General features: G+C 42.2%; 2 protein-coding genes across 2 annotated transcripts in view; one reads left to right on the top strand and one right to left on the bottom strand.

The window, feature by feature from the left end:
• skap2 (src kinase associated phosphoprotein 2) overlaps positions 1-14,021 on the top strand; it is a 362,220-nt gene that overhangs the window by 294,457 nt on the left and 53,742 nt on the right. The gene's annotated exons all lie outside the window — the stretch shown is intronic.
• LOC132460223 (uncharacterized) lies at positions 10,590-13,972 on the bottom strand. The gene is made up of 8 exons (XM_060055323.1): positions 13,951-13,972; positions 13,449-13,715; positions 13,244-13,320; positions 12,961-13,141; positions 12,628-12,870; positions 12,370-12,541; positions 12,118-12,266; positions 10,590-12,003 (listed from the first exon to the last, which is right to left on the bottom strand). Exons 1-8 carry the CDS (start codon positions 13,970-13,972, stop codon positions 11,876-11,878), a joined length of 1,239 nt encoding a protein of 412 aa, XP_059911306.1. The 3' UTR covers positions 10,590-11,875.

Below are 14,021 nucleotides of genomic sequence, written 5' to 3'. Positions count from 1 at the left end.
TAATATGTCTGAAAAGGAGTAGGAAGAAGTGTAACACTTATTTAATCCTACCCCTTTTCCACAGTTCAATAATTAATATTTATTTAATTAATATATACTTCCTGTATTCCTCATAATCTCTCTTTATACTATATTTGATATATTATTTCATATTAATATTAATATTATTATTTTATTTTTTATATTTTCCTTCTTACTTCTGTCCCTCATCCCTGTACCTTTTGAAAATCCTTGCTTTGAACCTTTTTTTAAACTGGATCATGTTTGGACATTGCTTTAGCTCCTTGTTCATCCCATTCCACAGTTTCACCCCCCCCAATTGAGATGCAATGACATTTTAAAGTCATGCGTACAGCCAGTGTCTTTAAGTTTAACTGTTCCCTCAAATTGTAACCCCCCTCTCTGTCAAAAAAAAGTTTTTGAATGTTACCTGGTAGCAGTTTATTTCTAGCTTTGAACATGATTTGTGCAACTTGATATTCAACCAGGTCATTGAACTTTATGATACGGGAATGTAAAAACAGGAGGTTGGTGTGATCATAATATCCAGCTTTATTGATTATTCTTATGGCTCGTTTTTGAAGTGTGACTAGTGGTAGCAGTGAGCTTTTGTAAGTGGTCCCCCAGACCTCCACACAGTAATTTAAATAAGGTAAGATCATTGAGCAGTAAAGAATATGCAATGAGTTGTGATCTAATATATGCTTTGCTTTACCCAGGACTGAGATGCTTCGTGACAGTTTAGATTTAACATGTTTTATGTGAGGTTTCCAGCTGAGCTTATAGCTTATGGTCTATTGTCACACCCAGGAATTTATATACATACTCTTTCAATAACACCGTCAATCTTAACATTTACGTCATTATTTAAATTACAGTTTCCAAACATGATTTTTGTTTTACTTAGATTCAATGACAATTTATTATTGTCAAACCACTTTTTTAATTTGCACATTTCAGTTGAAATTAACTCCAGAAGCTGCTGTAAGTCCTCTCCCGTACAGAAAATATTAGTGTCGTCTGCAAATAACACAAATTGTAATTTCTTTGTTTTGCATATATCATTGATGTAGACAATAAAAAGAATTGGCCCAAATACTGACCCCTGGGGGACCCCACAGACAATGTCCAAACAAGATGACATGTTCACCCATCTTCACAAACTGTTGCCTGTTCTGTAGATAGCTCCTCAGCCTGTTTAATACAACCCCCCTGATACCATATCGTTCTAGTTTATTGATTAATCTGTCATGATTTATGGTATCAAATGCTTTTTTGAGATCAATAAAAATACCAGCTGCATAATTCTTTGTCCAGGGAATTTGTTATTTTTTCAATTAGCTCAATGACTGCTAATGAAGTGGATCGGTTGGGTCTGAATCCGTATTGGCTGTCAGTTAGTAAATTGTGTTTATTGATGAATTTGTTAAATCTGTCAGCAAAGAGTTTTTCTAAAATTTTTGAAAATTGAGGAAGCAGTGAAACAGGCCTGTAGTTTGTGGTATTTGTCTCCAGTTTTGTACAGCGGTATGACTTTTGCAATTTTAATTTTTTTGGGGAATTTACCAGTTTTAAATGATAAGTTACAGATATGCGTTAATGGCTTCGAAATTACATGAATTACCTCTTTGACTATTTTCATGTCAATGTCACAATAGTCAGTTGAAGTTTTGTTCTCCCATAAAGACTCGATCACTGATAAGTATGAACAGGATTTATTTAAATAACGACATGGGAATATTTTGCATGGTAAATCTTTGGCATAAGCCCCGTCACTGATCCAGGGTGACGTGCGGACTCGGCGTATCCTGCCAGGACTAGCAGGGGCGGAGCCTTCCCCTGGACAAGTAGACTGAGGCCGACCTGGTGGTGGTGGGGTGGATGGAGGTGCGTTGAACGAAGACCTGAGCAGCAAAGACATATGTTAGACTACTCTTTATAGAGCAGGTGTAGGCAGGTGATTGGTAGCTGGTGATTGGTGATTGGCGGCCAGCCGCGCGTGATTTGAGTCCTCCTGGTAGAACTACCAGCAAGCTTAACATTTCTCCCATAAAGACTCGATCACTGATAAGTATGAACAGGATTTATTTAAATAACGACATGGGAATATTTTGCATGGTAAATCTTTGGCATGAGCCCCGTCACTGATCCAGGGTGACGTGTGGACTCGGCGTATCCTGCCAGGACTAGCAGGGGCGGAGCCTTCCCCAAAAGAGAGGACGTAGGCCTACGCCGGAAATAGGTGATAACTCGGCATGTCCTGCCGGGACTGGCAGGGGCGGAGCCGACCCCAAAAATAGAATAGCGAAAGGGGGTAATGAGACCATACATACCTGCGTAGAAGAAGTGGACAAGGATCTATACTGCTTCTGGAAGATAAAAGGCATACCCAATATACGACATATTAAGAGTCAATCATACATACCGTAAAACTATAAGCTTAAAACCGTCAGCGAGATCGATGAATCACGTAAAAGCAGTTGACATGAAATGAAACGAGATCAATTAAAATTTAGAGCACTCTGCAGCTGTTACGCAGCGAGCCACGAGTGCTTTCGTGCTGTACCAACTGCCGTGGTCGATTCACTCTCCGGGGTCGCTGCGTGACCTGAGTGCTTTCGCGTTGAACCACCGACGTGGTCAACGAACTCACGAGTGCCCTTGATGTGCCACCGACGTGGTCACGCACTCACCGGTGTTGTTGCAGCAAGTATTGTGAACTTCCATGTTGAACACCGACGTGGTCAACGAAATCACGAGTGCCCTTGATGTGCCACCGACGTGGTCACGCACTCACCGGTGTTGCTGCAGCAAATATTGTGTACTTCCGTGTTGAACACCGACGTGTTCAATGAACTCCGAGTGCCCTGCACTTGAGTGTTTGATATTATGCCACCGACGTGGTAATTAAATTTGCATGTGCCCGAGTTGTGCCCACCGACGTGGTCAACGCACTACCAGGGTTGCTGCAGCGAACGTGGAGTTCTGTGTTGTACCGCACCGACGTGCGCAACGAACTCACGAGTGCTTGAGTTGTTCCCACCGACGTGGGCAACGCACTCACCGGGGTTACTGCAGTCAAACCATGAGTATTAGATAACGTGCCACCGACGTGGTCATACTCACGAGTGCCCGAGTTGTTACCACCGACGTGGTCAACGCACTCACCGGGGTTGCCGCTGCAACCTTGAGTTTTATTTTCCTATTTACGCCACTGACGTGACAGCGAACTCAAGAGTGTTTTCTAGATGATCCACCGACGTGGTCACACTCGCCGGGGTTGCTGCAGGTTAACCTGAGTTATGAAACCGAATTTTGCTTTATGAATTTAGTACCCGATAACCACCACCGCCGGTAGTTGCAAATAGTGTTGCTTTTGGCAATGAAAATTATGACTAAGTCGTCATCAACAAACCTTTATCGCGTGAGAAAAACGAGACTGGACGCAACGTGGATGCTGGGCATGTGACAATAGCAGTGATTAAATGCATAGTACAATATAGTTGGCGAATAAACCAAGACTAAAGTGTTTTACAAAAATAAGACTACTAAAATGTCTCTTCATTTTCGTTGACCTAAACTCGGCGATAAAGACTTATAACGTTATTTTGTTCGACTGGAACTTCAACTGTTCCAGACATAACATCAATTTTCAACCATTTACCTTATTTAACAAAACTACGCACTTGTAACTTCGATAATATCTAAATGGAAATACGATAACACTGGAAAGAGTATGAATGTAACTAAAACTAATAAAAACTAAAATGACAGCTTGACACAAGACTAGACCAACACTAGAAAGGAAACAGGCCACCAAAACAGCTATGGTTGCAAACGTGTAAAACCTGTCTTAACCGACGTTAGAGAGCATCGTGTGCGCTTGAAGAAAGAACCTTGAATTTGACCGGATGTAGGACGTCGAGTTCTGTGTTGTACCGCACAGACGTGTGCAACGAACTCACGACTAGTGCCTGAGTTGTGCCCCAGTTGTGCGTTGACATGGTCAACGCACTCACCGGGGTTACTGCAGTCAACCATGAGTAATAGATAACATGCCGCCGACGTGGTCATAGTCACGAGTGCCCGAGTTGTTACCGCTGCGCTTTGGTCAACACACTCACCGGGGTCGCCGCAGCGAACCGAGTTTTATTTTTTCCATGATATACCACCAACGTGACACCAAACTCAAAGAGTGTTTACTAGATGATCCACCGACGTGGTCGAACTTGCCGGGGTTCCTGCAGGTTAACCTTGAGTTATGTAGCCGAATTTTGCTTTATGAGTTTAGTACCTGATAACCACCACCACCAGTAGTTGCAAATAGTGTTGCTTTTGACACCGAAAATTATGACTAAATGTCGTCATCGACAAACCTTTATCGCGTGAGGAAAACAATGCTGGTCATATGACAATAACTATGATTAAATGCGTAGTGCGATGTTGTTGGCGAATACAAACGAGACTGAAAGTGTTTTACAAAGTAAGACTGCTAAAATGTCTTCATTTCCGTTGACCTAAACTAGGTGATAAACTGTAATAACGTTTTGTCCAAACGGAACTTCAACTGTTTAAGACATAACAACATCAATTTTCGACCGTTTACCTTATTTAACAAATCTACGCACTTGTATCTTTGATAATACCTAAACGGAATTTCAATATGTTGCATATTCTTGAAGAAAGTTGTCCAATCCCGGGATGCTTTTAACTGACTTCATTTATTATAAAGTCGGCATGTTTCGGTATGGTAACTGAAGCTTAACGGAGGGAATTGTATCTAACGCGTGTGAGAGGAAAATACCGTGATCTACTTCGAGCCCCCGGGCTTAGGCCCGGGGTGGCTCTCTGGCCTCTGGCTCTCTGGGCTCTCTGGCCTCTCGAGTTCGAAACCACCCGCTAGAGAGGACGTCAAGTGGGCGTGGCCTAGTGGGCGTGGCCGGGGTGACGTAAAGGCTTCGGCTCCTTCTGTGGTGGAGCAGCCTTCAATAAGGTCTTGCTCCCCTTGTGGCAATGTGAGGGAAAATGCAGCTCCTTAAAATACTTATCACATATCACTAGAAAGAGTATGAACGTGTCTAAACTAATAAAAACAAAAGTGACACCTTGACACAAAGACTAAACTAGAATGGAAACAGGCCGCCAAAAACAGCTGTAGTAGCAAACGTGATAAACCTGCCTTAACCGACGTTAGAGCATCGTGTGCGCTTGAAGGAAGAACCATGAATTCGACCGGATGTAGGATTCGTAAGCTGTGGAAGACCGCCTTCCCAGCCGTTTGATAGACGCGACCGGCAACCCTTGTTCAGCGGCTGTGGTTGCCGCTCCAATCCGGAAGGAGTGGCCAATGTAGGGGGGAGATGGTGGGCCGCACCCTTCTACCACCGTCGCGAGATTGACTCTGAACCACCCTTTAGTCATTGGCAGGCCGCAAATAAACAGGTGATTCGGGGACGTGCGTTGCCGAAGCTTGAGATAAAGGAACATGGAAGCGTAAGGACAGAGTTGTTGATTCTTGAAATGATAATAGTAACAGCTGCTCCTAGGCTATCGCTTTTAGATGAAAAATGCCTTGCAGAGAAGGTGACATCAGCGAAAGTCAGGCCCCGTGTAGGGGAAAAAGTCTGAGTAGGAGACGTGTACGCATAAACCCAACGCATAAACCCGCGAACGCATAAACCTGTAAAACGCATGAACCCGTAAAACGCATGAACCCGTAAAACGCATGAACCCGTAAAACGCATGAACCCGTAGAACGCATGAACCCGTAGAACACATTAACCCGTAGAACACATTAACCCGTAGAACACATTAACCCGTAGAACACATTAACCCGTAGAACACATTAACCCGTAGAACGCTGTGAGAAACACTGACTCGAGTAATATGTTAAAATAAGGATGAAAACTCCCAGAGAGAGCACACTAATCTATTCAAAATATCGAGTGAGTTGGAGTGGCCAACACACATAAATAATTGTAATACACCAAAATTGTTAACTGACATACATGGCTAAACAAGCAAATGAAAAATTAAATACCCCGTGTAGGGGAAAAGTCTGAGTAGGAGACGTGGACGCATGAATGCATGAACCCGAGAACGCATCCGTAGAACTGTGAGAAAACACTGTCTCGAGTAATATGTTAAAATAAGGATGATATCTCCCAGCTCTGAGAGAGCACACTAATCGTTTTGAAATATCGAGCGAGTAGGAGTGGCCTACACGCGTAAATAATTGTAATAGGCCTACACCAACATTGTTAACTGTCATACGTAGCTAAACGAGCAAATGAAAAATTAAATACCAACGCGACTGAAGCTATTAACAATAAGACTATAAATAATCATATAAAATGATACCATAATGTACCTGTTCTTTGGATCTTTTGAATAAATTTAACGATATGTGAATCGCATTGAGAGTTAGTGAGCAGCAGCTGAACCAATCTAAAAGGCCCTTCGTCAATAAAAACTTTAGTAATAATCAGTTACCACAGTGCCTAAAACCCATCAACTTCATTCATGTTAAAGTGGAGGGAAAAACCTCAGACACAAGGAGTTAACCAAACAGTGCACGGTATAAAGATAATTATGAACCTTTGATTGCGAACGTAGAGTTCTGTGTTGTACCACACCGACGTGTGCAACGAACTCTACGAATTCAACCGGATGTAAAATCCGTATGCTGTGGAAGACCACCTTCCCAGCCGTTTTGACGCTGCTTTGTTATCGCAAAACATGGTTAGACGTTAACACCGCCATGCTTTGCCCCACAGAACGCTAGCTGCTGCGATAGGGTAAAGCTCGAACAGCGCAGACGACTCTGACCCGAGGCCGAACGTACCAGCTTCGACTGGCCATCCCTCAGCAAACCATTGCCCTTGGAAGAAACCCCCTAACCCAACCGAGGGAGCCGCATCCTGAAGCTGGACTGGTAGAGCTGTGAGAGAAAATACGCTGCGGGGGCTAACGCGGGGACTGCAGTAGCCATGGTAGCAGGGCACGTGCAAGGTGCGTAGCCTGTGAAGGCGGAGGAAGCCGAGCCGGATGGTTGCTGGAAGTAGAAAGGCGCCGTGGCGACCGACGACAGCGGGTTGGGGCCTGGACCCGTCCGGGAGTTCCGCATGGCGTTTCGACGGCGTCCATCCTGGCGCCAATGCTTTGCACCAACTCGGCGAGGGTTTGTAGAACCGGCCGGATGTCCGTGTTGGGAACTTGTTGGTGGTGTTGTTGAGGATACCGGGGACCGAAAAGAACGGCTTTCTGCGCTCGCTTGCCGGGACCAGAAGTAGTAGGCCGACCAGCACGAATCCGAAGTTATGACCTCTTGGTGTGTATTAACCGACGTAGCAACTAGTGATGTTACGTTTTGCGTCGAGGCATCGAGGCGTGTGTCGAGTATCTCGGCTCCTCCCCCAGCGAAGCTCCGCTTCGAGTAGGATTCACGTTGGCAAAATGACGTAGGGTGTGACGTTCGAGGCTTCGCCTCGGGCTTCTGCTTCGAAATATGGGTTCAGTCGGGAGATTTCGACTATAAAGATGTCCCGTATGCGATCACAACCTTGTGGTATATTCAATATACCACTAGTCTGTGATCGTAGTAGTTTGAGCATTGCATTTTCTGTAGTATCAATCGAAACATCACACATTGTGTAAACATCACGTAGGGAGCTACGTGAAACATTACCCCCCCTGCACCTCCCTCCAAAGTTGACTGTCGCCTTGCATGGTTGACTCTGCCGTCGGTGTGTCAATGTGTGTATTTACCGATGTAAGTCGCTTTGGATAAAAGCGTCTGTTAAGACACACTTTTGCCAAATGATTTATTTTCTAGCATGAGCTCTGTGCCATTTTATGAATGTCACACTCACACACATGTATCACTGAAATGACTTCAATTCTCAAATGATTTAATGTTGTATCGGCACACGAAGCAAAAATCACATTTTGGGTTGGGTTGTCATAATTTCATTCACCACTAGATGTCCCTAGCGTACTCATTTGAAGCTTCGAGCACGAACCACTTAGGTGGTTCATCTGGCTTTGAGGCTTTGACGTTTCATGAGGCATCATCTCGGCACCACTAGTAGCAACTAAGCGACGAGATATGCGAGATAATCAGAAGCACAGTAAAGCAGCAGCATGCGTTGAACGAAGACCTGAGCAGCAAAGACATATGTTAGACTACTCTTTATAGAGCAGGTGTAGGCAGGTGATTGGTAGCTGGTGATTGGTGATTGGCGGCCAGCCGCGCGTGATTTGAGTCCTCCTGGTAGAACTACCAGCAAGCTTAACATTTTTTGCATTTATGAGCAATCTCTATAATTTCACTCTCTTCCACTGCTGTTAGAAACATTGATTTTGGATTAATGTCTATGAAATCATAATTGCTGTCATCAGATCTCACAGGAACAGGGATTTTTTCAGCCAGTATTGGTCCCACATTTACAAAACATTGGTTGAAGCCATTTACTGCATCATCCATATTGACAATAGTCATATCATTTTCAATAAACTCATGTGGACAATTAACTTGTCTAGAACCATTTCCAATAACATTATTTAGTATATTCCATAGACCTTTAATATTGTTTTTATTATTATCTATTAATTTTCTGTAATATCCTTTCTTACTAATTCTCATAATGTTAGTAAGTTTATTTTTATATTTCTTATATTTATTTTCTGCGTCTTTGGTTCTAAGCTTTATAAATTCTTTATATATTGTATTTTTCTTTTTGCAGGCATTTTGTAATCCTTTAGTTATCCATGGACTATCTGAATATTTAAATTTCATTTTGATTTATTTTATTGGGCAATATTTATCATACAACAATTTAAATATCCCTAAGAATATTTCATAACCTTTATCAATATTTTCTTCTTTGTATAATAGTTCCCAATTTTGATTTAATAATTCATTTTTTAAAGCATTTATTGCCTCATCTGTCCGTACCCTTCTGTACTTGGATGCACTCTCCCGTTTTTCCCTCTTGTAGTTGTTATTGTAAACAAGAAACACTGGCAGATGGTCACTGATGTCATTGATCATTAATCCACTTATTGTATTATTGTCGATAACGTTTGTAAATATGTTGTCTATCAATGTGGCACAGTGTGTTGTTATCCTGCTTGGTCTGGTGATTTTTGGATAGAGACTTAAACTGTACATTGTATTGATAAAGTCTTCAGTTGGTTTGTGGTTATTGGGATTAAGAAGATCTATATTAAAATCCCCACAGATAAATATGACCTCTTGCTTTGACATTGTGTAAATTTTTTCCAACCATTCCTTGCATATATCAATATTGGAACCCGGTGCTCTATAAATACAGCTAACAATCACATTCTTCTTATTTTCCATGCAGAATTCAACAGTTAGACATTCTAATACATTTCCGATTGCAGTTGTCATTTCATTAACCACCTTGTAATTAAGGTTTCTGTCCACATACAGAGCCACACCTCCTCCAGTCTTGTTCTCTGTTTCTGTAGTACAGTTCATAGCCCTCTATTTCAAAATCCACACCCCTTTCAGGGTTGATCCAAGTTTCTGATATCAAAGGTTCAAAGGTTCAAAGGTTTTTATTCGCCATTTGTGCATAAACCAGACAGTTCATACACATTGGAATTCTTGTGCAGGGCTTCCCAAGTCGAGTACAGAATTAATACAGAGAGAGAGAGAGAGAGAGAGAGAGAGAGAGAGAGAGAGAGAGAGAGGGGGGGGGGGGGCACAATAAATAGTAATAATAAAAAATATATAAAGTTTTAAAAATTGAGATAAGGACAAATTTAAATTTAAATAGTAGTTTAGGTAAAGTACAATTCTATACTACATCAGTGCGGTTAGTTTAATTACTTTTTTTTGCTAACAAATGGAAATCAGACAAATCAGGTTATCTGACTTTCCTTTTAGAAGACACTTGGCCACTATTCGGTCTGGAGGTTCAGTTTTGCGATTATGTTAAAGGGGGCCTATTATGCCCCTATTTACTGTTCATTATTTAATTTGTTTGACCTCATAGAATTGATTTACAACAATAAAGGGTTGTCTAGCACATTATTTTTTTCTCATACTTTATGAGTATTACAACCCCTATGTGAAACACCCTGTTGCTTAGAATTTTGAGGCATTTAGAATCTTGGTGCTGACAGGGTGCTGAGTGCTGACGTCTCTTCAGGCACTCTGTCTACTATGGCTGCAGTGCTGCCGTACCAATTTCAGCCTGAGTCGGACCCCGAAAGCGATAATGGAGCTGAAGACGCTAACGACGAGCGTGATTTTAGTCGTAGAATGGACCAGGACATTTCACAGTGGTAAGCTTTTGTTTATGCTGTTATACACACAGGCGATTTATCATGTATTCAGCGTAGTTTTTCGGACTTAGCTTGCGGCTAGTAGACTACTCGTACTATTCAAGCGTCCGTAACAAGCTTTTTATGTCCCAACATGGCATATTGTTGACTACTTTTGTCCGTCAAAATACAGCGTTATAACTTATAACATCTCTACCTAGGTGCACCTGCGGGAATTGTGCCACTATGCCCAACGAAGTGGAGAACGTCTGCTGTAGAGAAATCTAGGCTAAGCTAGTTTGTTGAGAACGATGTCATGTCATATATCTATCATCTTCGGCGAGATATATATATATATATATATATATATATATATATATATATATCTCGCCGAAGATGATAGATCTATGACATATGACAGATATAGATATATATATTTCTCCTCAGAAGACGAGGAGCCTACCACTATCACCACAAAACCTTATTAACTTCTAGTAAAATATGTTGCATGTTTAGATCATCTCTACCATTTATAGTAGCAACAGTAATACCAGTACACTTGTAAAGGAAAACGAGTAATCTCACCGTTCTCACCCGTTTGCTGTAGTACCAGCCAACTGTACCATGTTTGTTATGTGAAGTCATTGATACCATTTTTTGTAAATAACAATCCTACTCGAATAGATGTTGCTTCAGCAATACCAGTTACGAGAAATCTCACCTGTTCACTGTTGTCTCAGCCATCTATTTACTGTATAACAATCATTGTTATGTAGAACTAATCAGTGATTTAAATTTTTTTTCAATAAAAGTATGACTGGAAAACAGATGTTGCTTCCTGAATCTGTATTGTCCTATGCAGTCATGTTGTACTCTGAGGTCAAGGTCACTTTACACAGAAGTTATTTTGTCTTATTGTATTTATTAGGTACTACGACGAATGAGCCAAGTGCCAGAATCAATTACCTGTATGACACAACATCCAGGCCTGGAGCCTGTGTGTCTAAACATATACAGTCTACAAAATATTTACAATATTTACAAGTATGATTATGGACCTGTGAGGCACACAACAGATGAAGAGTAAGTCATATTGTCTAAGCTCCTACTAAACAAAACCAAATCAATATTATACTATTAATATTATGTGAATCAATTTACCATTAGAAGAAAAACAGAATAAAACTATTAGGCCGCGAGCAACGGGGTCTTACTGTGCACCCCCACCTCCCAACGAAGCCAACTATTTTTTTATGTTCAGCATGGTCAGACCATTAAAAAATAGTTGGTTTCGTTGGGAGGTGGGGGGTGCACAGTAAGGCCCAGTGTAGGCCCAGCCTATAAGAGGTTATTGTTGAAAACAGGTGGTCTGAAAGTTCTGCTCTTTTTCCCTTAGGCGTTTCAGGCATCTTGCCTATCGCAGCTTTGTAAGCTGGTGCTGGGGATATTTAGGACATAGTTGTCGGGTCGTCCTCCCGTCATGTGTGGTGCAGCGGATACGGCAGCAGTTCCCATCTGGTGACTACGTAGGCTTCAGACCACCTCTAGATTGAAGCGGGAGACGTGACGGGCAACTAGCTCAGCCTTCGGAGTGCGTGTATTTTCTGCCGAAAGGTCTGGAGGGATGGGGAGTCTTCATTTCCTCGTCAAATGATGTTGGGTCCTCAAAAACCTCCATGAGCAGCCTCATGAGGTCATGTACATAGTCTGGAAGATATAGCATTAACATACTAATGAATGTAGCCATAACAATCGAAACTGATTTGTGTGTGTGCGCGTGCGTGTTTAAAGATTATCTTCAATTATCTTTTACAAACTTACTGAATGTTGGATCTGTTTTCACGGGCTTCACAACACCTTCCCCCATCTTCGCCTTTGGATAGACAACTTTATAAACAGCCTGCCCTGCAGAAGTCGTAGCTTGCACCCGTGAAGCATTTTCGTTGTGGTGCATTGATGCAAGATACAACCTATAGTAAAAAAAAAAAAAGCACAGCCATTCAACAACACAGTGTGCCTGACAATCATTCCAATCAATGGCTTTCACAATTACGAGATGGTGTAAATTATTACCTGCACAACATTCCCATGAAGGGAAAAAACACATTCTTTGGAGCAAAACGCAGTATCAGACTGTGGAATGACTCCAGCGATGACGTCTGGTGATGATGGCTGAGTTTTGCTACATCCTTCAGGACTCGTTTGTTAAGCAGTAGTTTCTCAGCTTTGTGAAGTGCAACTGACCCTTGAGTGAAAAAATAACACATGGTGAAATATCAGTGGCATCATTTTAGCACTGGATTTTCTGTGTAATGTTAATTTGGCACATACCAGGTTGTAGCCATTTGTTGGGGTCCCTCGACGCTCGTTCAGGATGCAGACATTTGGGGAAAAGGGGGTCTTCATGATCATAAACATTTTCCAAGTGATTTAGCAGCGATGTCCACTTTGCCACTTTTTCCGGTCCAGTGGTTGATGACGTAGCGCACCAGTACGCATGGTTCTTGATGCTCTGCAGCCATTTCTTAAGAATGTCTTCTTTGTGCGATGCTTTCTCCAGTTTCTTAGACAAACCTATTTACAACACACAACACAAACATGTTCCTAGAAGATTTGTAAGTAACTAACTAAAAGTGTAGGCTATGAATTAGTGAAACACTTTACCTTTCTCAAAGTGCCAGACATCATAGAACTGCGTGATGTTCCGTTCCCTCAGATATTTCTGGATCTGTGGATGGCGGTCTGTAACAATGTAATCCGCCTTAAATCTGTTTGCCTCCAGATGATCTAGGCATCTTTTGAGTCCCTCCTTCTCCATGTGGTAACTGCCGCCTACTTCATTGCTCTGGTAGTGAGTGGGCATCAAACAAAAAAGATACGAGACAAATCACACACACATGTAATATTCAAATAATAATACAAATATATTTATGTCAGAGAAACAAACCTGAACAAGTTGAATGTCCATAATGGTGTTGCTCTCCAGATTCATTAATGAGTAGCTGCCAAACTTAGCTGAGTGCCCTAAAAAAACAAATGTATTACAGAATGCTTGACAGCACACGTGTTGAGAGGCATCTTCACCCATTGGGCCACAAAGTGTTGGAACAGCATCTTCCCTAAGAGCTAGCAGTTTCACACGGCAATCTCACCATTCCTCCTGGTGAGGTGTTCGTTAATGTACACCTCCGTTCCTTTTAGTTTCCGACCCTGTTTTAGGATCGAAATCTGGTTCTTTCTGTTGGTGAAGCGAATGATGATCACTGGTGTCGCTCCCTTGGTTCTCGTAGGCAGAGTGTGACAGGCTTCGATGTCGCTCCTGTCAACAGAGATCCCCTTACTCCCCAAGAAGCCGACCACCTGCTGCTCCAGCGATTCCGTCTCCGACTCAGAGTGGTCTCCCTCCCGCCCCTCATGATCTGCTAGATCAGCGATGAGGGTAATATGGATCCTTGGGCTTACCGACAGTTGCTTCTTACTTTTTTTTCGTCTCAACCTTTGTGCCCTTCTCTGGATTGATGTTGAAGAAACATGTAGCCCAGGCTTCATAAGCTGTGAAAAAGTTAAAAGAAGAAAGAGTAAAAGTCCGCCATTACTTTGTATGAATGTGTGAGAGAGCGATAGCTGGCATTTATGGGGTTAACTGCGTCGGACAGAGCAGAGAGACGTGCGTCATGACGTCACGGTGAAGCGGCGTTGCAGGTGCGCATAACTGCGTGATAATT

Source organism: Gadus macrocephalus, chromosome 6, assembly GCF_031168955.1.
Source record: "Gadus macrocephalus chromosome 6, ASM3116895v1".
In the NCBI taxonomy this organism is placed as follows: Eukaryota; Metazoa; Chordata; class Actinopteri; order Gadiformes; family Gadidae; genus Gadus; species Gadus macrocephalus.
Note: the sequence above shows the minus strand (reverse complement) of the source record. Positions and strands in the feature narration are given on the sequence as shown.